The 25,517-nt window shown below is 44.1% G+C and overlaps 1 protein-coding gene across 3 annotated transcripts in view; it reads left to right on the top strand.

Annotated features, from left to right (window-relative positions):
• The window catches only part of RORA (RAR related orphan receptor A), a 358,502-nt gene that overhangs the window by 271,898 nt on the left and 61,087 nt on the right, over nucleotides 1-25,517 (top strand). The window contains exon 1 of one of the 3 annotated variants that reach the window (XM_039387661.1): nucleotides 12,517-13,070. The exons of 1 other annotated variant lie outside the window; for it this stretch is intronic. In XM_039387661.1, the coding sequence (XP_039243595.1) occupies nucleotides 13,031-13,070 (40 nt within the window). In that variant the 5' untranslated portion in view covers nucleotides 12,517-13,030. Of the gene's footprint in view, nucleotides 1-12,516; nucleotides 13,071-15,453; nucleotides 15,667-25,517 lie in introns of those variants that run through there. One more of the 3 variants, XM_039387662.1, reaches the window with a different exon arrangement.

Genomic DNA, 25,517 nt, shown 5'->3' with positions numbered 1-25,517 from the left:
GGAATTATAAATAAGGGAGGGTGATCATTGATGTGCCACGTGCTTGGCACTGTGGGCATTTCTGACCCAAAGGGAAGCCACAAGAGATAAATACATGAATGTCCCTACCAGCTTTTTTGTGTGTTGAAATATATTTTGTGCCTCACTCCCTGCTTAAGCTGCCAGCTGAATGGAATATTTTTTTTAACATAATTCTTTAAGTGCTCCCCCGGCATGGCTCTTTTCAAAAGTTTGCCCCTAAGTGCTTTGGGCAGTTGTTTGTTAGAGCAGTAAAACTAGGACAGAATTATGGGTGCTGTTTGCCAGATGTGTTGGAGAGTTCTCCTCTGGGGTGTCAGGGAAGGGACTGTCCCCCCAGAGCTGTAGGCCTGTGCTGCAGCTTGTTTCAGGTGTAATCCCAAATCCCTGCTTCCCAGGGCACAACGGAGCCTCCTGCAAATCCTGTGCACGAGGAAGTGGGTTTGGAACTGCAAGCACAGATTGCAGGCCTGGGCTGCAGAAACACCGGGGACAAAACAGCCTCTGAAAGGCACCATTTACCTTCTCCTGGCCTGGTGAAGGTGGAAAGGAATTACTGATGTTACTGAAGGAGCCATTATTTTCTCTGACAACGCTTTGACGAGGCAAAAATCAGTGCTTGCCTGATTTTCACATGTAATTGATTCAATTTGAAAGTAGTTCTGAACAGTTTTTTAAACTTTTTAAACACAGTCTGTGATCTAGTTACATCCAGTTCTGCCTCCTCTTTGACTTTTCTCAATGATAACTTTCTTCATTTGAATTAGCTGGCAGCTCGATTGATGTTCCTGGTAGAATAGAACCCAGATGTCTTCACTGAAAGTATTGTAATGCAGGACAAACACTTCAGCCTTTATGTGTCATCCATATAAACAGCCTGTGGTTCTAAAGCTACAGAAATCCATCAAGAAAATGACAGTCCATGCTTCCTTTTTGCATTGGTTACAATGAAGACAAAAGATGGGGGTTTTTTGCCTAAATGATTGCAATAAGCTAGAAGGGAGATATGCCAATTAATGCTTTAATGAAGTATACATCAAGGTTGCCAAATAAACAGCTCATGAGGCATATGCATATTATTGTTGTGGGAAATGTTTCTACTGGTGTATTAGATAATAGGTGCAATTTGAAGAAGGAACATGTAGTTCTGTTCCTCTCCACTCCCTGTGCATCCTTTGGGTGTGGGCATATAATATTGAAATGTGTAGCTCAGCACATTTTCAGTTCACCTGGTTAAAAAGAAGTTGCAAAGCAGCAGAGATTTCCTTGTTCCGATGTGCAAACCCACTGGATTGTTTTTCTTCTGTGGGCTCTTTTTTTCCTCCCCCTTCTTCATTAAATGCCTGTTTTAACACTGCACTCAGGGGTGGTGCACCTTTGTAACCTTGTAACCACTGAGCCTTTTGCGTGGGGCTGTTTTTGCAGGTACAGAGAGTGAAGGAGATGAACAATGAACACCTTCCAGGTGTGCTCATGGAAACACATTCCAGCTGCATGCACAGTGGTGGTGGCTGAGGAGCAGAGTGCTTACTCTGCTGAGAGCCCATTTATCCATATTCTGATGGATTGGAAATATTATATTACATTATAGCCCATGGCAGTTTAATCTGAACGTTTTGGTTTCTCAGAGGTGAAAGGCTCTTGCTTTGTGCTCGTTTCCTGAGCTTGCACCAGGTACCACTTCACAGCAGAGTTTCTACTTTCCCCATCCAGTGGCTGATCCAGCTACTCCTGTGTGGACCTGATTTTTTTTAGTCTATAATCTTATTCCCAGCACTTCTCTATAGGGAGGTCAGCTGGGCAAATGACCAGTAGAGCTTACAATTGCCTATGATGAGTGAAAAAATCTAAACGGCTAAATCTTTTTAAAAATCTGCTATAATGAAATACTCTCAAGCCAGGGAAATATGTATAGAGGAGGAGTACAACAGCTTGCTCTTTATCACTAAAACCTGCAAGCTTCAACATTGCTTTTGTTAAACAGGGATTTTTTATCTTCCTATCCAATCACCCCCTACCACCAGGCTTTAAAATTCTTGTTTCCCTGGTCAGAAAGCTGGTTCAGATGCCATACCTGTGGTTTCCCTCATATTCTGGATCTTTTCATAGAATTTGGTTTCCATAGTAAATGCTTTTCAAAAGACCTATGGTTCAACAAAAGTACTCCGTAGTTCTTCATTTCATAAAGGAGTGCTCTCATTAACTCACTGTTGAATAACTCTTACAACCTCAGGTCTATTTGAATTCTACTCCAAATGTTCCATTACAGGCCATCTGACACCTCATGAAACACATCTATAAGCTCCATTGCTGAGTTTCTGATCTCAAGTCTTAGTCCTTAAACTATTTTATCATACTTATATTTGAACAAAATATGCTGAAACAGCAAATGAGAATCCACATTTAGCCAGGCAGCCTAAAAATCTGTAGAAAGGATTGGGCAGCATTTACTGTTCAAAAAACTAGTGTTTTCCAAACTTCCTAGAATGATGTGACAGGAAGCTTTTGCATTCTCTGTCTTGCCTCTTTCAATTAAACCCAGAACTGCCATAAAGGAGTAACAACATTCATACTAATATTGATTGGTCTTAGTGATCAGGGAAAAAAATAATAACCTGGAAGTAAACTAATAATATCCTTTAAAGAGGCAAGATGCTGCTTTCAAATGTGACCTAGTTGTGTTTGGCTTGGGTTTTTCCAGCAGTGCTGGGAGCCCCAAGGCACTGCAGTGGTGCTGTGTCCCTAATCCCCGTGCTGGCAAACCCTCTGTGCACCATCAGTGCTCGTCCTGCTGCCTTTGCCAGTCCTGCCCTATTGATTCCCTTATCTCCATCAGTTGGGAAGACAACCAGGCCTATTTCTAGGGACATTTCTCACCTCTCTCAGCAGAGGGAGAAGTGTACAGACATTCTGCTGTTCATGCTACCAGTGTCTTTTCAGTTTGTTTTTCTGTTTTTGCTGGATTTTGGATCACATCAGTAATCCATCCCATCTCCAGCAGCAAGCATATGAAATGTTACAGAACATTATTTCACAATTTTGGATGATTGTATCCTTCTCAGTATCGTGGTACATGAAATAATTACAAACTAAAACACTACCAGAGTATTGGTAGAACCAACTAATGCCAAGCTGGTGCTTCCTTAGGCTGTCCTTCTATTTTCATGAGAAAATCAAAATGAAAAGCAGCTCGATGGCTGGGTGGGAAATAACTTGAATCTGCACTGCAAGTAGTGAAAACAAATATTTGAACCTTTAAAGGAGAAATATGTGTAATGAACCACCTAAAGTATCCACCTAAGACCTCTATAAACACGGTGGGTTTTGCCCTTGCTGTGTGCTCCTCAACGCTCACGAGGTATTCGTGATACACCTCTGAAGTTATATCAGATCTGAGGTTTTGGTGCAGCAGTAAGAAACATATTGTGACTCTCTCCTGACAGAGATAACATCTTTTTCACTCAGGAAAATGGCAGACCTGCCTACTGTTACTGTGCTGGCTGCAACCCCCATGTGAACCCCAGCTGCTGCCTCTTTCATCCAGGTAGACCACTGAGCCTTCACAGATTTTTGGGGACAGATGTGAGATTTAGTTTTTGCATCAGGGAATTCAGTCTTTTTTTTTAATACAAATTTTTCCTTTCAATTTCATCATATAAAAATTCAGTATATTTTTTCTTCCTTCTTAATACTGCTAAATGTTTTGCAGGCTTAATTTGAACATAATGATTGCTTGAAAACATTTGTTTACTTATTTGGTTGACAAAACCAATGAAGCATTTATATTGCAATGTCTTGGCATGTTTTCAGTTTGGGATCACTAGACAACCAAAGAGGAAGGGCTAGAGTTTGTGAAGGCGAAAATAATGCACTCATTTCCCCTTATGGAACTACACATCCTGCTCTTTGCAGAGTGCCAGCCTTCCATGGAAAAGTCTAACACAGAATAAATGCCACTGTGTAGCTCTGAGTGCTGTATGGCCAGACTGATTTATACAGATGAAGCAAAGGAGAACACAAAATTGGGGAGAAAGAAGTAGAATGTTTAGGGCTTTGAAATGGTGTGTTTTTCCTGCACCAGGTCAGTGCACAGCTGAAAGCTTCCTGTGGGTTGGGAGGGCCCGTGGGGCTCCCCTTGGAGGCTGGTTGAGGCTCATCCTGCCTCCTGAACAAAGTGACCTGGAGCCCTGAGGAACACGAGGCACTGGGGCTCCAGCAGTGGTTCCTCCTTCCTTCCCTTGACCATCGCCCTCAGAGATCTTCAGGAGTCTCTAGAGGCTACTTTGTGTGTAATCTCTCCTTTTCTGAGGGGACTTCAAGCCCTTGGCTGTGTAAGTATGCAAAAGTATTGAGGACCCAGAGTCACCTCAGTCTTTCCCTCCTTGTATTGTGGAAAAATTCCCAGTTCCAGAATCAAATACAGTCACCATCACTTAACAGGCTGGTCCTGCCAGCAAGGTTTGGGGACCCTTGCATTGAATCTCTAGCGTGTCTGCACTCTTTACCACAGGCACTGGCACATTCCTAGCTGGGAAGGCAACTTCCTTGCTATTCCTGTCTCCTCTGCGCTGGGCCTTGGTGACCATTCCTGTAGCACACTGGATTTCGAGTCAGAGCTTTCAGGTTCTGTCAGCACCAGCTCCCGTTTGCTACTTATCTCTTTTTCACTTCAGCAGTGAATGGAAATACAGCAGATGCATCACAGATACTGAGGAGAGTCAAGAAGCTGTCACAGGGAATACTGTATTTTCTCATTCCATCAAAACCGAGGCTCAGAAAGAGTTGTCTAGTGCTTTGGAAACATGTTACAGGAAACTGTAATCCTTAAGTAATTGCTCTATCAGAATACCCTTTGGTTTTTACCATGCACCTTTTCTGTCTGATTTTCCGAGATTATTCTGTCTGATTTTCCAAGATTATTAAGCAGAAGGTTGTGAAGAAAAAATGATGATGATTTTCTGGGTAAGAATAACCTGAGTCCTTTCCATTTTCCACATTGAGGCAGACTGCCATACCTTAGCTATGTCCCACTGGTAGTTCCCCTCCTATTTGATAATCATTTTTGTTCATTTTGTGTTGCATTAACTATCTTTAGCAGTGCTCTGAACTACAGTTCTTCTTCACCTCCTTTTGAAGTTTTCTTCAGTTCTTCTGTTAGAAGTGATCCAGCTTCCATTCATCTCTGATTTGTTGAAAAATGATGTCACCTGTTCATTCAGCACATTGGAGCCATTTAGTCACCTGCACAGGAGCCCATTTCCATCCCTCAGCTGGCTGTTCCTCAGCAGTGGACAGTCTGTCACTTCATCTTTGATCAGTGAACTGGAGAGGTGGTTCTTGCTGCTGTCATTCTGGTGAATAAGAGAAACTTAACATACCTTGATCCTGTACACCCTTTTTTGTCTTTCAAATTGCACTGAATGAATTGAATTCCTACTTCTTTGAGTAATTATTTTCTCAAGTTTTTGACTCTTTGGCGTGTATCCCATTGTTCATTGTTTCATACCCCAGCTCACACACTTCTGTTTCCCTTGACAACTCCTCACCTGTGGCAGGGATTGCAGAACACCTGGTTCCTTTCCATACAGTCCACAGAAGAGCAGAGCCCCAACACCCCAAATCTGGGCTGTTTGCCCCCAAAGGGTGAGTGGTTTGGGCAGGACAGCTCAGATGGGAGCAGCAGGGGGGTGGGCTGGCCCACTCCATGTGCTCTGTCTTACCTGGAGCTGCCAGGCAACTTTTTGGGGATTGTGTCACTGTGAAGGCCTTGTTGAACAGATGTGAAGTGTAACAGCTCTGATGGTGGACTTGAACTGAAAATACAGACCTCTTTCATGCTAGAGAGCAGATACATGACACTTAAAATAGCAAAAGTACTGGTTTGGGGAAGCAGTAAAAAAAAAAGTCAGTAAAAAGACTTTTTTACTGACTTTCAGAAGTCAGTAAAAAAACCCGAAACTTTTTGTCCCTCAACTGAAAATGAGTAGAATCATTAAAAACAACAGATACCTCATTGAATTATTGGACACTTAAAAAATCCAACAGCAGTATTGAAATACAAGTGTCCCTGCTAATTGTAGCTTGCAAAGCACACGCTTGCAATGCATTTGTTTTGGAGTTGAGAGGTTTGTGTTTTGATAACAGGGGTATGTGTTAGGACCTGACTAGAGAAGTGCTCTGAAGAAGGGCTGCTGTGTGTTAGAGGTACCCTCCCCAGCTAGAGCAGCCTTAAAGATTAACAGTTCTTAAATTAGCCTTGATTCTATTAGAAATGTCCCTCATATTTCATGCTCTGGAAAGGGATATGGGGAAAGAATGTCATAATGTTTCCCTGTTCTTTGACAAGCCTCTCAGTAGCCCTGTCAAAGATCCTTTAAAATGGAATTGAAATAATCAGAGCTGATGTGCCTCTGTGAGAAACACTTTTCTGAAAGATGGGTGTATGCTAATAAGTTTGAAATTATGACTTTAAATGATTCGTATCAAGCACATGCTAGTAGCTCAGATTAAATTACTAACACAGAAAACAAGAAGGTTTGTGAATCCTTTACCTGTTTTGCTTTCTAAATAGGATAAAAAAAGTACTGTCGTGAGTTAAATTAGTACAAATGCAGATTATAAAACCAGATTTTATATGAAGCAGTAGATCATTCTCTGTAATGTGATCTGCCCTATGTGCTCTGCTTTGGAATCAAATTAGTCTGTTCAGATACTGTACCCCCCTTTCCAAAGTGAAAGATGGTACTGTGCAGGTGTTCTCTGAACTTGGTGATTATTAGTCAAACAATGCTCTCAAATAATTATCTTCTTTGTAAGTGAATCATCTTCTTATTTTGCTTCTATTAAAGTCTAGTATCCTTCAACAGTGTCACTTTATCATGTCTAATAATCAGAATTATGCAAAGGAATTATCTGTATGGATTTCATGCCCAGGAACTGTATCATCCTTTATTTATTGCTCCAAGTAGGTAAGCAGTGTTTTGTTTGTTTGAAGTACACTAGCTGAGGCTGTATTGACTTTTGAAAATAGATCGTTCAAGTTTATGTTTTCTTTAAAGTTGAAGCCTTAAAAGCCATAATCACCTGCCATTTATTTTCTAACAGCATCAGAAGTAATGAATTTTCTTTGATAATTTTAAGAATGTAACGGTGCTGTGGGGGAGGACACCAGGAGTGAAGGCTGCTGGAGTGGCTCTAAAGTTTCAGTAGAATAATAGCATTTGATCTGTAAAAAACCAGTTCGCCAGCTACAGTCAGAATACCAAGAAGGAAGAAATGGAAGAAATTACCAGTGATCTACCAGTACATGATCAGAGAATATGTTAGACAAGCCAATATCTCTGTTCTGGAGAGCAGGATTAATCTGAGGAGGAACTGGAGAAAATGCTACAGGCACAGTGTGTAACACCTGTCTGCTAAGGACTCTGCTGGAAAAGAGGGAGTCAGAGAGAAGCCCACATAGCTATGGCTTGAAGACTGATTCTGGAGAGAGTCCTAACACAGGATTTTAATTGTCCTAGAAAGCATGTGGAGTTTGAAGGTTGTGCTTTGCATTGACACGTAGAAAACGTACCAGATCTTAAAAATTTTCTGGTAATAGCACAAATACTCTCTGGTGCAAAGCTGTATAAATAATGTATATGCTCACAGGAGCAGGAAATATGCTGCTGATCAGACAATGTCAACTTAGATGAATCCTGTCCTGAAAGCTGTACTTTAACTGTGAGCAATAAAAGCACTATTGACATGTGGCACTACCAAACGAAATGTCAATAGTTATAAAAAGAGTATTTCATAACACAGAATCATTGCTTGGTTTGCTTGACTGGACAGATGCTTCTATTTTCCATGAAAGTAAAATAATTTCCATATTAGTTCTCTGAATGCCCAGCACAGCTTCTCTGTCCCATTAATGCTCACACTCTTTTAATCACATGCTTGAAAATAAGGAAAATTTGCTTGTTGGTCTCATGTAGTGTAAGAGGGAGTTTTGACACTGGGTATGACTTGAAACAATTTAAATGTTGGCATAGATTTACAGCTTCTCTCAGGTTACTTTTGCTCAGTCTGGAAGTGGATGCAACACAAATTCCATGCATGGAGCATCCTCATCCCTTAGTTTAGACACTGTTTCCAGCATTTGTGGGCAGAAGGCACAACTTTGGCTGTCTTACACTTACATTTTTTTGGTTATTTTTTCAGTTTGTTCATTCAGTTTGTTAACATGTTAGAGCATGTGCTGCAAGCAGAGAAGAGAGAGAAGAGGCTGAAGTGCTGTTAATGCCCTGGGCACATGGAGTGGCAGAGGATCCACCGGGATATGCCCGTGGCATCTTGACTGTTAAACTGTTCCTCAGGAAAAGGCCTGAAAACCACCAGGTTCTTTCCTGGTGCTGCATCTGGCCAGACACATTTGTGAGGAAGATTCTGAGCCAGAAACCTTTCTCACTTCATCTCGTGCACTGCTCACTATTGCCATCCCTCCTGCCTGGCCACCCCTGGGGATTAAAGGAGGGCAGAAAGGGAAACCCAAGGATTAAAGAAATGGACAAAACCGTTCCCTAACTGGCATGGAACTGGCTGAGGATCTGAAGCCAGGAGTCGTTAGTCACAAATTTGCTGGGGGAAGCAAATGCTCCAAGCTGGGCTTGGAGCACTTTTATTATCTCTCCTTTTCCTTTCCTGTGGGAGTGCATGAAAACAGGGCATCCCTGTGGGCACTGCAATTCTTCTGCAAATGGCTGCATGCACCAAAGTTCGGGAAACGAACCCAATACTTTGTGAAACTCAGTTGTTGCCTGTAAAATTGACTAAAAACGGTAGGCTTTTCAGTGAAGTAAGAACTTTTCTAATACTACTGAGGTATTTTTCAGAAAGGGACCAAAGCACTTGCACAGTTCTGTCTGCTCTCAGCAGGCCTTCAGAAGGGCCAGGCCCTGTGCAGCTGCCAGCCAGGATCTCTGCAGCAGGCATTTGCTCTCATCTGTCACCAGCAGGACGTTGAGTTGTTAATGGAGCAGCTTCACCCGGGCTGTGCCTGTGCTATAGAACCCTACATCCAGCTGATAAGGAACAAAAGGACTGCTGAAGATTCCAAAGCATGTTGAATGTGTTTCACTTACAGCCAGCACGGTTCTCCCTGGGTCATTTCACAGGGAAAGGGGGTTCTTCAGAGAGCCTGTTCGTGCCAAAAAGTTATTATGTGGCAGTGGTCTTTAAACAAGGGTCTAACAATTGCTTCTTTGAGGATAACCAGTATCTTGCTGTTCTTTGTGCTACTGACAATCAACAGGAGGTTTATACACCATCCATTGGCCTTTCCTGGAAGGGATATATGGAACAATACAGTGGTTGGTAAGCAACACTGGCCAAAAATAACCTAGTAAGATTATGCATGAAAAAGGGAGTTCTAGCAGCTTTCAGACAATTCCTGCTTTCTGGCAGAACTCATGTTAGGATGCTGTGGAAAGATTGATCCTTCAAACCTGTATAGATGAGAATCTCTCTGAGATCAAACAGGGGCTCAGCAGTGGCAGTGTGATCAGCAATGCAACACCAATCACTTCATAACCTTTTTTTAGGTGTAGAGAAAAGGGGGATGCTACGAAGTCTAGTGCGATCTATTTCTTGATAACTTTGTAATCTTTTCATGGATCCATTTGCAGTTGTTGGCAGGTGATTAACTGGTGATAATCTCATCTTTCTAATCCCTTTACTGTACTGCTGTTACCTTCCATTGGGAAAAGCAGCAAATATGATATCCTTTCACAGGTGAAGGAAACTGGGTAAATCCAGTTGGCTAGACCTTTAAAATCTTTTGCTTCCTACAGCATACCTAGCTGATAATAATGACTTTGGACTTACCTTCCATCCAGATGAACCCCAAAACATTTTGTCAACTCATACTTCATTTCACCAGGTGCAGAACTGTAGCAGCTGTTTGGCAGAGCACAGCAAGCAGTTCAACAGTTGGGGATAGCAATGCACTTAATTGGGAGTTGTGGAGCAGTTTATAAAATGCCTTGATTAAGACGTATAGCTACAGGCCCTTGTGGCACAAAAGCTCACCTCCTCAGCAGGAGCTGAGGAAGGAATTTTGTCTGAAGCAAAATGGTTTGGTTGCAGGGTCAGCATGGCAGCAGTTTTAAATAGATGAAAAAGAGGCAACTTAATGAGGACAACCTCAGTTAGGTTCGTCTTCGACAGTGTGCTACTTGGAGGGCTAGAAATAAATGAAGACTAAAATACCACTAAGTCTAGAGGGGGAAATGTGTTAAGGAGCAATCATTTTCATTTTGTGGGTGTTGCACATATCAATTAGGAGCCACTTAAAAATTGATTGCCAACAGGGTGGACAGAATCGTGAATTGTGTTTTTAAAGATTATCCAGAGCTGCAGTTTTCCTGCATTTGGTTTTGGATGTATTTGGTAATCAAGGCTGTTGTGATTGCTGCACCTGCATGGTTTCACATGTGATTACTGTTAAGTAAGAAGCCAGAAAGGCAAAAGCACAGCTTCCTGATGCTTGGAACTTCTTGTGTGTTTTAAACTCTTGTCCCATCCCTAACGTGAGCTGGGAGCCGAATGCTTCACCTGGCATTAGGACATGTGGCTAGGTTGCAACTGGAGAAGGGCTTTGTTTTCAGTATCACCTGCCTTTTCCCATCTACCAGCAGCTGTTTTCACCTTCTCTGGGCAGGGTTTAACTCCTCAGAGGAGCTCTTTAAATGTTGAAAATAAATGAATTTTCTGTAGATGTTTGAAGCACTGAAAATCACTTGAACATTTCTCAGTGTTACTGCTACCTATTTGAATCAATTCAAGGTTTCTTAAACACTTTAAAGAACTTATTTCACTACAAGAGTATGAAGACTTCAGAAAAACAATTACAAATATGCATGATTATGTGAATTTATACTGAGTCTAAGCCCTTTTTTTAAGAGAAAACATATGTGGAAAACTAGCTCTAGGTCATCTTAACAAAGTGAAGAAGCTGTCTCTGCTAAAACTGAAAACATGGAAGCCCTGGATGATTTATTGAAATGTTCTTGTATCACATTTCCTTTCCAGTAAGTGAGTTTTCATCTCCGTGGGAGAATGCAGCATGCAGTCATTGCCCTGCCAAGAGGATTTGCATGTTGTGTTTGTAGCAGTGATAGAGCAGTGGGTAAATGCTGCACCTCATAGTGGTTTGACAGCTTCAGCTTCATAACAACCCTTTGTGGATATACCTCCTTCAGACAGGAGGTGACTACATGACACCTTTTTTGGTTTTGAGAGCCCTTTTTTCTTTTATGCTATGTAGGGAAGAAGGGTGGTAGTGACATCCTATATTTATTATTCAAATTGTACATTTTAGTTTTAAAATGCTTCCTGAACTAAGCCTAGCCATGCAGCTTCACTTAGGGAAGAATACAAAACATGACCCACCAGTCTGCAGAAATGCTCTCCACTTATGTTCCAAGTCAGAACAACATAAACATCTTGCTTTAATTAGTTGCATTTGAACTACTTCTGTTTGGGGATGTCCTTGAACAAGTAGTTAGGAGTAGTTATTGGTTCATCTTGGAAGCTGAATTTATTGCTTTGCTCAGTAGGTTTGAAAAGAGGTGGAGGTGGAGGTGGAGAGGTTTTCAGTGTTTTCTGTTTTGTGCTTAGAATACTCAATTAAACACTGGTTCCAGCACTACTAGTGCTAATAGCTACCATAGGTGTTTTCCCTTTCTCTGTTATCAATTTAACACCTTTCTGTTTTGCCCAGCAGGGTTGAAAAGGTTTCTAGAAACAGTTGTTTCCCTCCAATGGTTGTGGAGGCTTGTGGTTTAGGCTGCCAAGCTGCACACCTTCTGTATGAGTGCAACACACAACAGTGCCCGATAAGGTTGTACGATATGTTACCGCCTCTAACATTGATATGTCACCGTCTCTAACGTTGACATGTCACCATCTCTAATGTTGATATGTCACCATCTCTAACGTTGATATGTCACCGTCTCTAACATTGATATGTCACCGTCTCTAACGTTGATATGTCACCGTCTCTAACGTTGATATGTCACCATCTCTAACGTTGATATGTCACCGCCTCTAATGTTGATATGTCACCATCTCTAACGTTGATATGTCACTGTCTCTAACATTGATATGTCACCGTCTCTAACATTGATATGTCACCATCTCTAATGTTGATATGTCACCGTCTCTAATGTTGATATGTCACCATCTCTAACGTTGATATGTCACCGTCTCTAACGTTGATATGTCACCGTCTCTAATGTTGATATGTCACCGTCTCTAATGTTGATATGTCACCGTCTCTAATGTTGATATGTCACCGTCTCTAACGTTGATATGCCACCGTCTCTAATGTTGATATGTCACCGTCTCTAATGTTGATATGTCACCGTCTCTAATGTTGATATGTCACCGTCTCTAACGTTGACATGTCACCGTCTCTAATGCTCACAGTTCCTGCGTGGCTGCGCTCAGGCTGTGCCACAGCAGCCGGTGGTGCTCACGGCTCCCCAGGCGTGGTGGGCCTGGGGACGGGCACATCGAGGGCAGGGTGCGACCTCTGGGACTTGTTTTGCTGCGCTGTGCAGGGTCAGGAGCTCCCTCGTGCCCTCCTGCCCACTGTTCCTGGGTGGTGTCCCACCCGGGGGGAGAGCCGGGGTCAGGCCATGCAGCCGCTCTCCACGCTCAGAAAGCCACGTTTCCATCGTGCCACAAGGGCCCCGTGCTGAGCCCCCGAGAACGTGGGGTCTGGAGCCCCCAAGAACGTGGGGTCTGGAGCCCCCGAGAACGTGGGGTCTGGAGCCCCTGAGAACGTGGGGTCTGGAGCCCCCGAGAACGTGGGGTCTGGAGCCCCCGAGAACGTGGGGTCTGGAGCCCCCAGGCACGGGGCCGTGCCCGTGAGTGGTGCTCCTTCCACGGGCAGCAGCGGGGTCGGTGCCAGGCCCGGCTGTGCCCCTGGGACTCGCTGCTGTGTTCTGGAGCAGCGGCGGCTCAAAGGATGAACACACACTGTGCTGGGGTCTGCCTGCAGCCCACTGGTGAGTCTGGCCCACTGCTACATAGACTTCTGACACCTTCGGGAGGTCTGTGGGTACAGGAATTCAGTGCAAGCGGAGCTCTAGTTTCTCACTGCCGTGAAGAGCACGCAGGCTTGCAGTGTTTCACAGGCATTTATCAAAAGCTCAAGGAACAAGCACGATAGAGTACCAGCTTCTGGGAACTAGGAGGCACTCCCATCAGTCAAATGAAACCCTGCTGCACAAACAGCGAGAGCAATTGCCTGTCAAGTGTACTGTAATACTGAGCTAAGTGTTATTTGACTGGCACATTGTCTGTATGTTGTCACTGATACGGTGTCTGAACTTCAGTGAGACTTTCACTACTGCAGTAGTTTGGTAAATGGGGAGGAAATGGATTTTGGATGGAATGTTCATAATGAGGTCAAACTAAGAGAGAAAACTCCAGTGCGAATGGATGTGTTTACACATTCCAAAGTCAGCAGATGGCTTTAGGTGGGATATTGATAACAAATAATAGACTATTTTAGGTATGCTCTTCTCACTTATAATGTCTGATGACAAATCTTCCATAATTTTATGAAACAACCATTGTAAGGCATTTGTAAGAATGCAAAATCTATGTCATCTCCTTATTATTGGAGCCGTTTAGCACATCAGATGTCATTCCAGATTACCAGCTGCATTTCACTTGGACTGGAAACAAATACAGATCAGTAATAACGTAATGTTGTGTACCTTAAGGTTAAATGTCTGACAAGACAAGTAGTGCTAATGGACTGTGACATTTTTCAGGCCATCGGTCTGACATTACTTGCTGTGTCAGAGTAAAATGTTTACAAAGCTCTAACTCTGCATTACAATACATGAAGACATCATTCTTTTCTCCCGTGCTGCTCCAAGCTTTCTGGCTGCCTCTGAATTCCACAGTTGGCCCCTGTGTAAAAGCAGCATCTTCCAGGCTATGAAGAGCCCTGAGCACCACCGTTAGTGGTATTTGCTTCGGTCCAGAATGTCCTCTAAGCACATTGTAACTTTGCAACATGTGCTGCATAATGGATAAAACTCACAAACACAAACCCATCTGGGACCAGATCTGCCACTGTACATTTTGTGAGCAGTATCTCACTATACATGTGCTATTGGTAGGAATGGTTTAATGTAAATGAGGATGGTGAGTACAGATCAAAAGTTTTATGACAAAGGTATCTGCTAAATTTACACTACTGCACCAGATTAGCTCTTGGAATTTTTAATTTATTTTTTTTCAAATAAGGAAAATTTAAAACAGTATTTTGCATTAATGGGACTAGACTGATAAATGGTAAGTACACCTGGATCAAATCACATTTAAATAATATCATACTGTATTAGGAACTCTTTAAAGAAATAGGCAAGAATTAGCCATTCGGGGCTATTTAATAACAGATTGTTTCAGTGTCCTCATCTCATAAAGGCTTTCTAAATATAGGGCTTTGTTTCAAACATTAAGATGGTTCCTCTGGCTTGTGTTTATTTATTTTCCCTTGTCTTATTTCCATTAAATGCTTATACTTCTGATTAAATTAGATCAAATGTTATATTCTCTCCCCTTTTAAACAGCTTGTAATGCATCGGTGTTTTTTTTTTTTTTGTGGTTTTATATTTTGTGATGCTCTATTCCAGTGGCTAAGATGGTAATTGGAAAAAATATTGGCTTTGTTAATGCAGTTTTCAGCAGAGTGTGGGGTTTTTGAGCAGGTTGGATTATTTTTGTGTCTGTGTGTGTGTTGTCATGCACTGTCCCCCTTGCAGTGTGGATGTGTGCATATCCACGAATGCAAAACTTCACCTCGCAACCCGACAGTACAGTGACATCTGACGCTCCAGAACAGATGGCAGTAACTCCAGCAGTGGTGTGATGCTCCAGGTAAATCCTGAGAGAACACGAACCCATCACCGGGCAGATTTAAAACGTAAACGCCGCTCTGCTCGGTCGAGTCAGCGACTATTGAGCGTACAGCGCCGTGGGTTATTTTTTAGCTAAAACAACACTTGGAGATCCTTCCCGAGGGGTGGTGGCGGGGTTGGGGAAGTTGGGGCGCGGAGCGGGCACAGCGGGGCCGGAGCTGGAGGAGCTCTCGGGTGCTGCCGGAGCGCTGCTGCCTCTGCCGGCACCCGTGTTTGTGTCTGTGTTTGTGTCTGTGTCTGTGTCCCGGCCCGTGTCCGGCTCCGTGTCCGTGTCCCGGCGGCGGGAGCGGCCCCGCTCGGCACCTGCCGTGTGAGGGGAGGGCGGGCCCGGCCCGGGGCGGCGCCGCCCCCGCGCCCCGTGACGGCGCGGCCCGCCCGCCGCTGGGCCCGGCGGGGAGGGGAGCGGAGCGGGCCGGCGCTGCGAGCAGGGCGGGGGGCCGGGGCTGGCGCGGTGTCAGCGGGTCACATGGAGCCTCATATGCGGCGGGGGATGGCGGCGCGGCGCGGCTCCGCGCGGGCAGGCGGCGGCGGCTGCTGAGGCGGCCGCGGTGCTTCTCCGCGCCGAGGGCCCGTCCCGCCTCCCCTCCCCGCCTCCCCGCCCGCCGCGCTCCGCTCCGCTCCGTTCGCCCCCGACAAATGATGTGTGTTGTGCTCGCCGCGATGAAAGGTGAGTGCCGGCCGGGGAGCCGCGGGAGCGGCGGGGCGGGGGCAGCCCGAGCCCGGCCGGGGGCAGCCCGGCGGCGGCTCCGGGGCCTCGGCGCTCCCCGCGCCGCTGACACCGCTCGGCCCCGCGGCCAGGGGGGCTCGGGGGCGCTCGGAGGGACGGGGGGCTCGGCCCGCCCGGCTGTCGCGGAGTGGCAGAGCCCGAGTGCCCGCACGGCCCCGGCAGGGACGGGGCGCGATCGCCGCGGCTGGAGCGGCTCGGAGCGGGGAGGAGCCGGTTCGGTGTGTCTGCAAAGCCTGGAGGAAGAGGCGCTCCGCACAGGCTGGCTGTCTCTGGCGAACGGGTCTGTCTCTGGCGAACGTGCAGCATCCTGTGGGCAGCTGATGGGGTGAAGTGCCGTCGTCGCGGACAGCTGCTCATTTTTCAGAGGCTTTGGATTAAGAGGAAAGGCTAGAGCTACTTAGCGATTGGTTTCTTTTTTAAACCTTAAGTTTTGTCTGCCTGCCGGTTTGAGTCCTTAATGAGGGGCAGTGTCAGGCTGAGGAGAGTCAAACGAAGTTTTTGACGAGGTACCAAAAGTTTAGAGGTATGTTTGCAGTCTGCCCTGTGTTTTAATAAAACGAGATCCACCGTAGAACTTCGCATTGCAGCGTTTCTAAAGTCGTCGGGTTTTTTGTGTTAGTTTTGGTTACTGGGTTTGGATTTTTTTTATTTATTTGAAAAAAAGAAAACATCCTATTTACGTGCAATATTCTGTCACAGTAATCTAAAGAGTATAAGTGTTGGCATTTGAATTTAATGTCCCCACTAAAATACTGAATCTGTACCCTTTAAAATATTTAAATGGATTTTTAGGCAAAATTTCTCTTTAAAAAAATTAGTTACTTGGTAAAAGAATACTGAATCCTGCTTCAGCTAGAGACTGTTTCCTTTTTTTCCACCTAGCAAGAGCAGTAGGTACTGCACACCAGTAGCAGCATACTGTTTAAGGACAGTAATTTTCAATTACTAGGCTTCCTTTTCTTCTTGGAGAGAAGCCTGTGTGAATAAAAAGAAAAGCACTATATTCATTAATCATTAGCCATGCTGAATGTATTTGGCAAGAAAATGTAATTGGGTTGATTCAAATACTTGCATCTGTAACAAAAGGAAGTGCATTTTTTAAAGTGCAAACTACATGGATATTTTAGTAGTCCTTTAGAATTCTACATATTCTGATAAGAGTTTTTCAGCATACACCTCATAAGCCTGTTAGAACCCTGAAATCAAGTAAACAAATTTAAAAAGAAAAAGAAGGGGAGAAAGCGCACAAAAAATTTTGGAGAGTGTAATTGTGTTGTGTGCTTCTGGACAGAGAGTTAAGGTGTGTTGTAAAAGAGCAGGCAGATGATTTACAGCAATTCAACTTGGAAATATATTTTTTACTCTCTTGGGAGTTTCATTTAAACCAATTTCCGCACTGATGTAAAATCTTGGCAGAGCCCAGCTTTTGGGTTTTAAAATGTAATTCCTAGTGGCTTTATTATGGAAATGCTTTAGGTCTTTGTACTTTTTACAGACTACTCCTATAGTACATTTAAATCATGTTTCGTAATGTTGAGTTTTCTAGTGCATTGAAAAACTTTCCTGGTTTCTTATCCTTTGTCTAATTCGCTGGACAGGGTTCAGCTGGAGAAAATGTGTTGTCATTTGTCTTAAAAGGGCCTCTGACTGCCGTGAAATAATAGATCCACAGTCCAGCATTGTGATTTGAGAGAAGCAGAGTAGCAGTATAGGGAATGCAGTGTGTTAAGCTCAAAGGTGCAAGGGAAAAATGTGAAATGTGTAGGTGAATTGAGTATCTTATTTATTCTCTGTCCTGTAATGGCATCTGTTGGCACTTCTTGTCTTTTACAATTCTGAAGTTAAAGTGCAAAAAATTATGGTCTGCAGGAGGGTAAGGGATTTTCATGTTGGGTTTAATTTTCTCTTTTAAGTGAAAAAGGAGAGTATTATTTCCTTTCCTGTTGCTGTTCAGATAGCCCAAATTGGTACCACGTGAAGATAATTTGTGAGTTGTTTTATTTTTCCTGCAACACAATGTTCTGGCAAACATGCTTTCTTTGATTCTGGCAAGTCCTCAGACTGTGTCCAGGTTGGAATGAGTAAAGACTCTGGGCAGCATTCAGCACATCCAGAGCTGCTCTAGTACATTTGGAGCACTGGGAACAGCCCAGTCCAGGGAAGAGCCTGCACGGATCTTGAAGGCAGGCTGCGTGTTAAGAAATGCAACTTTCTGGTTTCGAGCAGAGAGGAAAGAGGGGGTTTTACCTCTCTGTTTCTAAGAAAACAGGCAGAGGTGAAGCATCAGAGTTTGTAATGACTAAATAAGTATTTTCTAGATTGATGGGCTTTAAAAAATTATTTCTCAATTGTTGTGAGTCTGCAGAGGATTCAGGAAGCCTCACGTTCTTAGTTTATAACACAGGCAGGGCAGTTACCCAGCTGATACTTTTAAGGGAGACTGCAACTTTATGTGCTTACCAGCGAAGTTTGCAAAGAAATCCGCCCATTGTGCCAGCATAGTCCTTGGTACAGACCTTATTCAGGCAGGAGTCTTCACTGGCAGGAGCTTCAAGGTTGACTTCAAGGAGAATAGTACTGAGTGCTCTGAATTGATGAGGAAATGCTCTGTGATGGAGCAGGAACATGGATTCAGTTGTCAGGACAGCACATAACAGGAGGTGAGCCCGAGAAAGAGGGAGATGGTTTCAAAAGTGTGGTGTTTGACCATTTCCTGGGTATTTACTTTGTGGGGAGATGGGTGAATCAGGCCCAGTGTTGGTGAGAGCTGAAGTCCTTGTCTTGTACTCTCACCAGGCCTGGACAGGAGATTTCAGTCCACTGATGAGTTTATAAAGTATGAATGGGAACCTGGCAGTAGGTTTATTATCCTTCATATGGACATTTCAAAACTCAGCTGGTGGGAAGGCAGATGTGAATTTTCTAAGCTTTTTCAAGCAGTTGCATTTACTGTTGAGGTGGCATTTGAGCTACTAATCCTGCCTTTTGCTGTATGGACGTAGAGTTGAATCTCTTGCTGTTTTAGGGAAGATAGACCAGATGAGTAGAATCCGTTGTTGCTTGGTTGTAAGGAAAATTGGTTTGCTTGGATCATTGGAAATATACCTAATTTTCCTGCTGACAGTGTCTCCAAATGAAAAGTCAACCATTTAAAAATACCTGTTTAAGGAAAGAGGCAGTTGGTTTCCTTATTAGCACACGTGACTTTTGGATCTTGCTGCACTTTTTCTGAGCCCCCAAACTGCAGTTGGACAGACAAAAAGGATTTCCCTTGCTGAGGGCAGCACCTTTCCTTGAAGTGCCCCCCACACTCCAGAGCCAGGCTGCTGGAGGCAGGGCTGCCAGGGATTTGTGCAGTCCTGCCTAATGCGGGTGAGCTTTTCCGAGGCTCTCAAGCCTGACCTTTTGATGTGTTTTTTTGTCGTGTCTCTTGGCACCAGCCTGCCAGAGCCTTGGTAATTACTCATGTTTTTCACCAGTAAACAAGTGTCTATGGAAAGAATACCTCGCCATAGGTTTAAAAAAAGGAGTTGCTTTACAAATTGAAGTGTGTTTAAATTTACCTTCACTGTGGCACTATTGAAGGTTAAATCCAATTTAGCAAATACCCCAGCACAGAACTTCTGTTGACTAAATATTAACAGAATCTGGCCTTTGGAATGGCTAGCTGAGAGGCTGTTTTCTTGCTGCTTTAATTTCACAGGACTCATCTGAATGACTTACTTGTACCTAAGACATTTGTTGCATTACATTTGCAGGATAAGATTGGTTTGAGGTTTATTGCTGAAATGTACTTTTCAGGCCCTTTGAAAGACTCTCGAGATTTAAAACTAAAAGAGGAGGAAATCTGTCTTTATGTCTCGCTCTGTGAAAATCAAAGGCAGTTGCCTGCTCTGTACAAGTCTCAGTTGGGGACACTTCTTTCAAGTAAGGAGAATCTGTCCTGTTTAAGTCAGCAGAAACTGTGGGTGCTGAACATCTCAGCAGATCAGACTCTTGAAACTTATGTGCGGCTCCTTCCTAGCTAAAATGGTGAACCTGTTCCCACTGGCTGGGAATGCAGTCTTAAAAATGATTCTTCTAGGGTAATTCTGAATAATTGGGGCAGAACTCAAGTGGGTTTTGGACACAACCCAAGGACTTCTATATCTTTTTTTAAACAACAAAACAATATAAATCCCGGAAGGGATGAGGTTGTAGAGGTGGGTAGCTGAGCATCGCTGGTGTTTGGGGTGTGGGCTCTGCACAGAAATGAAATATCCTCCTCTTTTATTCAGTGGGCTGATGTGGGGGGCCAGGGGCACATCAGGCTGGTTCAGTGGGTGCAGGGCAATGGCTGCAGCTCTGCAGTGTGGCTCTGCAGTGGGGAGCTGAATGTTTGTATTGGCATTTATTGGTTTGGGGCGTCGTGTCTAGAGACCGTGGTAAGGAACTGAGTCCTCTTTATATCAGGTACCTCCCCACTGTGTATGGAAAGGGCTGATTTCTTTAGTCATTCCCCATTACAGAGCCTTGCATGTTTGGATCTTTTTTTGACTAGGATGATGTAGCACTCAGTTTTAACCTAAAGGGGTTTTAAATCTTCTTTCTTGCTTCTCTTACCTCCATTACAGTATAAAAATGATCACTATCGTGTGCTAATTACTGGCAGGGTTGTTAGTATTTCATCTTGACTACACAACAGAATTCTAAATTGGTATATTTTATTGTAAACTATAGGTACTAAATTGAAATTGGCACATCCTTGTGTCTCTCCTGAGCAGATACGTTCAACGTTGTCTGACTTTGCGTTTCTCTATCTAGTATTGGAGGAAGTTGAGATGCAGAATGTTCTTTTTTTTTCCTTTGCGCATTCCCATGAGATAAGTTTTTGTAGTGTGCAAAATAACTGCATACGACAAGAATGTTATTACAGTCAGACTTGATACATTTTAGAATGTTATTCTGTTGTTTTTTTCAATTGCAATGAAAGAAAAAAGTATTCACCTTTCTTGTATTTATCTGTGAGCTGTAATTTGCAATTACAGCTGATAACTTCTGAGATCAAGCAAGCAGTAGTTTTCTCCTTTTGTGATTTGTCTTTTCCTTGAGGACTGATATCTAAGGGATATGCACATAACTAATGGTGCAGAAACTGTCTTCTTCCTTTTGAAGATCAGGGGTTTTTTTTCCTCCTTTTTGCAATAAACATTAATAGGGGAGGGGAGGATTCTGTCCTCCAAGAATAACTAAGTTATGTGAAAAAGGTGGCTCTGTGCAGTGCAGACCTCTGCTTGTTGGATGAAAAAAAAAATGCACAGACTGGAAAGTTGAAGCAGAAAGCCTTGTCAGGGGATCTGGCAGATGGACTTTCTTCTTATGCTTCATCCTGTAACCTGCCTGTGGTTAACAAAGTCTTTAGTTTGCCCACTTTTTTGTGGCTTTTTTTTTTTTTTTTTTTCACTTTTCTTGCTGGAGGCATTTAGGCTAAGAAGTTCTGCAGAATCCAGGTTGGCAAGCTCGGAGCAGTTTCAGGCTCCTTCCCAATTGCCTGCACCTTCTGTTGAGAACACGAGGGAGTGACTCAGGGCGGCAGTGACTCACGGGGTGTCGTGCTGTTCCCCTCTCCAGAGTGGGGGTGAGCTGCAGCAGGGAGCTCGCTGACACACTTGGAAGAGTCAGTGCTGGAGAGAGCCCCGTGAGGTGCCCCCACTCTGCTGGGAGCGTGGCTGCCTGCACAGCTCACCACACACTCACGCTTTTGGGCACAAGCGTCATTGAATTAGCGTTTGCATCCCTTTCTGGTGCTGGGGAAGGTGAAGCCTTGGTGTTGACAGGAGCAAATGGAATGCAGGAGAGTGTGAGTCCAGTGTCAGTGACAGAGCATCTCTTACATCCTTCCACCACTCCCTTGGTGCACGTGTCCTGTCCTCGGGAGCACGAAGCTGAAGCTGGTTCTGGCCTTGCATTTGAGATCTCTGCCATGGCTAATGCTCCTTGCGTTCTTTGGATGCAGGCTGGTGTGAATCTCGGACATTTAAAGCTCTCAGAAGAGCAAGAGTCCCTCCCAGAGAAGTCTGGGGGCCCCACAGCACTGTTGGGGTGTGGGGTAGTCTCTACCCTCAGTGCTGGACGTAGCCCATGTGTTCTCTGTAGTTGGGTGCAGTTCATCTCAACTACTCTTAAGCATTTACCTTCAGCAAGGTCCCGATTTCACTGCATTTTTTGCTTTCTTTGTGATGGGGAGTGATGCAGGACCCATCCCTCGTGGCTCCTCTGTTTGTGTGATTCCAGCCTCTGGGCCTTTTGTCATGCTCCATCCGTAGCCATCTAGGCTAAAATCAATGTCGAGAGAGGTATAATCATCCCAGCTTTCATTTTAAGAGCATTTATCTCAAAGCTTAATTAAAGCTGCTTGGATGTAAATAAGTCTAACCTCTTCATTTCTGAACAATGCAAATAGAATAGTCAGCATACTTATAGGGTATCAGCCATGTAATTATTGTGTACTGTTTGTGTTCTTTGAAATACTGTGCTATTTATTGCCATTGAATCCTGGGACAAGGTGCTTCATAAAACTGACTGCATGACTCTTTATTTATGTACTTTAGAAGAAGTTGATCATTCTCAAATGAGGGGGTGGAAATGTGACATTAAATCTTTACATAGCCAGATGCACTGTGACAAAGGGTTTGTCAGAGTGTTCCTTCAAACTGAAGGGACCACAAACTGGAGTTTTGACTGGTTGGCAGGGTACCATGGGTCACGTTCCTGCGTGCCAGGCTCGCTTTTCGCTGGCTCTAGGTGGTGCTGGTCAGAGGCACTGTGGGCACCCTGCCCAGCAGGGCGTGCTGGGGCCTCCTGCCACCTCTGCTCACACCTGGGATATTGAGAACACCTTCTGCACTGTTGACTAAAAAAAGGAAAAGGTCCTGTCACCATTTGCACACGCTGTCTGCTGCAGTGTGCTCTTCGTTTAGTGTTCTAGAAGCCCTCAAGTCTTTGTTATCCTTGCTGCTGTTTTGTTCACAGCATGAAATGGGGAGGGTGCAATATGGCAATGGCTTCTACTTCCAGCTCTTGCAGATACTGAGGGCTGATGTACTTGATTCTGCCGGTGCATTGACTTCCCTGCACCAGGGAAAAGGGAGAGACACCTGGGGCATTGAGGTTTTCTGTGTACCAAGTTATACCAGTGAGGTAGGGTGGTATTTTGAACTGCTTTAGTTCACCAGTCTCAAAAGGCTGGGTGGCATGTGTGTGAAATGCCATTGAAAGCTGTGGTTGTTTCAGCTAACTCGTATTTTGGACAGAATTGTCTTTAAGTTTAAATATAATATAAATATTTATAATATATTTATATACTATAATATATAAATATGATATAATTTCAGAATAGATGAAGTGGAGCAGTGGAAATAGGATTGAATGCAAGGCCTTGTGTTTTCAGTCTCCACTGCAGTTTGCAAGGGGAAGGGCTGTGCTTGGGCATGTGTCTGTGGTAAAAAATTTCAACCTCTTTTTTCAGAACATCACAAAGTTGGGCTCAGCAATTTTCTCCCTTCATCCAAGTGTCATTTGCTGTTTAAGGCCTCGTACAATTTACATGATCAAATTAGAAATAAGGTTCTTGTTGCATGTGGCACTTAATTCACCCCTCTTGTGAGGCTGCCACGGGTCTCAGGAGTTGGTGCTGTGCCACAGGTTAACTGTGCCTAGAACTTCCATGAGCTGATCTTTACCTCTCTCCTGGCTCTGAAGAGAGAAGGACTCTCTTGTCCAGCCTCCTCTACTTGGCCCTGTGCCTAATGGGACATGATTGGAAGTGTCATTTATCTTATTCTCACCCCCAAAAGAGGGTTAAATTCTCTCTGAGCCCCAAGTGCTCTTTGCTTGAAGCCTCTAGTCTAGGTAGAGTGTAAAAAGCCAGTGAAAAATGATCCCTGGTCATCAGAACAGTCCTTTCTTTACGTGGGTATTTGCATGCTTTAGTTCCATCTTAAATTTGAATGGTATAAATTGCTCTAGTACTTGACAGGAGCAGCAGTAGCTGCTCTCTTCCTGCATCAACTGTAATGCTACTCATAATGGGCGCATTTTCCCATTCAGCTAAATTAATTAGCTCATCTTTGTCTGTGTTTGATTTGTCAGAGTAGCTATTGTGGGAAAACACACATTTTCTAGTAAATTTATAGTGATTACTTGAAGCTCGATTTGGGAATTAATAAACCCGTCTTGTGCACTGCAGAAAACTGCACGTTGTAGATTGCCACTGTTTTTTCCCCTCCTTGGACTACCTCCTCCTGGACTACTACCTCCTACAGTCCTTCCCTGTAGGATTGTTGGCATGATGGATGTTACATCACTCACCGGTTCTGGAGAATATAAATGTGAGTGAAACTACCGTCCGGTCCAGGCCTGGTTTGGTCCCTCAGGCTGGAGCACTCCAGAGTTTTGGAGGTGTGTTTGCCTCTCTTGCTACAGGCTCACCCTGTGCCAGGCAGAGAGGGGCAGGTTGTTTGTGCTGGTCTGCAGTAGCTGAGCTTCAGGGGACACTCCCTGCAATTGTCACTCTGACAGAGGTGTATTGTGTTAAGCTTTGGGGAGAGTTTTTCTTGTACCGTGGGTGCGCTGAATAAAAAGTATTTGCTTAAAATATGGCCACATAGAGCTGTTTGTAACTGCTGGAGTGATTCTTGTATCAACAGATAATAAAAAAGCCAGACATGTTAATTAAAGAGCCAGAGATGTTTCATTTGAGAAGCCTCATATCCATAGGCGCCTCCGAAATGGCTGAGGGAAGCAGGCCCAGAGCGTTCCTCCCTCCCTGCCCAGATGCTCCTCGGCGATAGCAGTGCTTGGCAGCACCTGTGGCAGCAGCAGCAGGGCCAGGCCGTGCCTCTGGGCCAGCACTCGGGCCTGAGGGGCTGCAGCGGGGCCAGCACAGGGAGCTACATCAAGGAATTGATTTTCCTATTGTTCTTTGCAAGGAGGAGCAAAATTCTCCTCCTGCCTCCTGCGGGGGATGCTCTGACAGGCACTGTGTGCAGCCTCTCAGTAACACCAGCAGTGGTTCACCCCTGGGTTTTTCTTGGTGGGTTATTTTACTGCATGTGATAGAATCTGGGTGAGAGCTGAGAACTAACTTTAGCCTTGACCTGAAAAGTCCCTGAAAATGTGACGTTTCCAGTATTGCTAGCTCAATTTATCCAGATTTCTTAAAAATCTGCTGGTGTTTCTGGGGCTAACTTTGCATTTCTCAGCCAGAAAGGTTGAGTGCAGCACCTGACTGCCTGGCATAGCTAGAGCTGAGTGCTCCCTCCTTCACATACACCTTGCTAGCTCTTAACACACACTTCCCTTGCTGAGCTGCTGGATGTTCTTGAAAAGGAGGAATCAGTGTCTGTAACAGATCTGTTTCATTTTAAATTATTTTTTTTCTCACTTAGTAAAACCATCTAAAAAGTATTGTATGGTTTTCTCCCTTTAAAATTTTAAGCTGAAATTAAAGTGTTCAGAGTAGTGCATTTCTCTGGCCAGTACCCTGATCATACACCTTTAAACTAGTTGGCTTGGAGAGGGGCATCAGGAGCAGTACTGATGTTGTTGTGGAAACCTAGAGCTTAGCATGGGGAAATGTTCCCTCTTTGCTGTCACTGTTCCAAAATATTCTAATTTTCCTCTGATGTTTTCCCTCTCAGCTACAGTGTTTATACTTACAGAAGGGAAAAATAGCCAAACATAAAGGTCACTCTAAAGCAGAGGCCTTGTGAATGGCAAAATCTCACTCCAGAGAATTTCAGCTCCTAGGA

This window comes from Pipra filicauda, unplaced genomic scaffold, assembly GCF_003945595.2.
Source record: "Pipra filicauda isolate LSUMZ 115617 unplaced genomic scaffold, ASM394559v2 scaffold57_size4234018_pilon, whole genome shotgun sequence".
Taxonomy (NCBI): domain Eukaryota; kingdom Metazoa; phylum Chordata; class Aves; order Passeriformes; family Pipridae; genus Pipra; species Pipra filicauda.
Note: the sequence above shows the minus strand (reverse complement) of the source record. Positions and strands in the feature narration are given on the sequence as shown.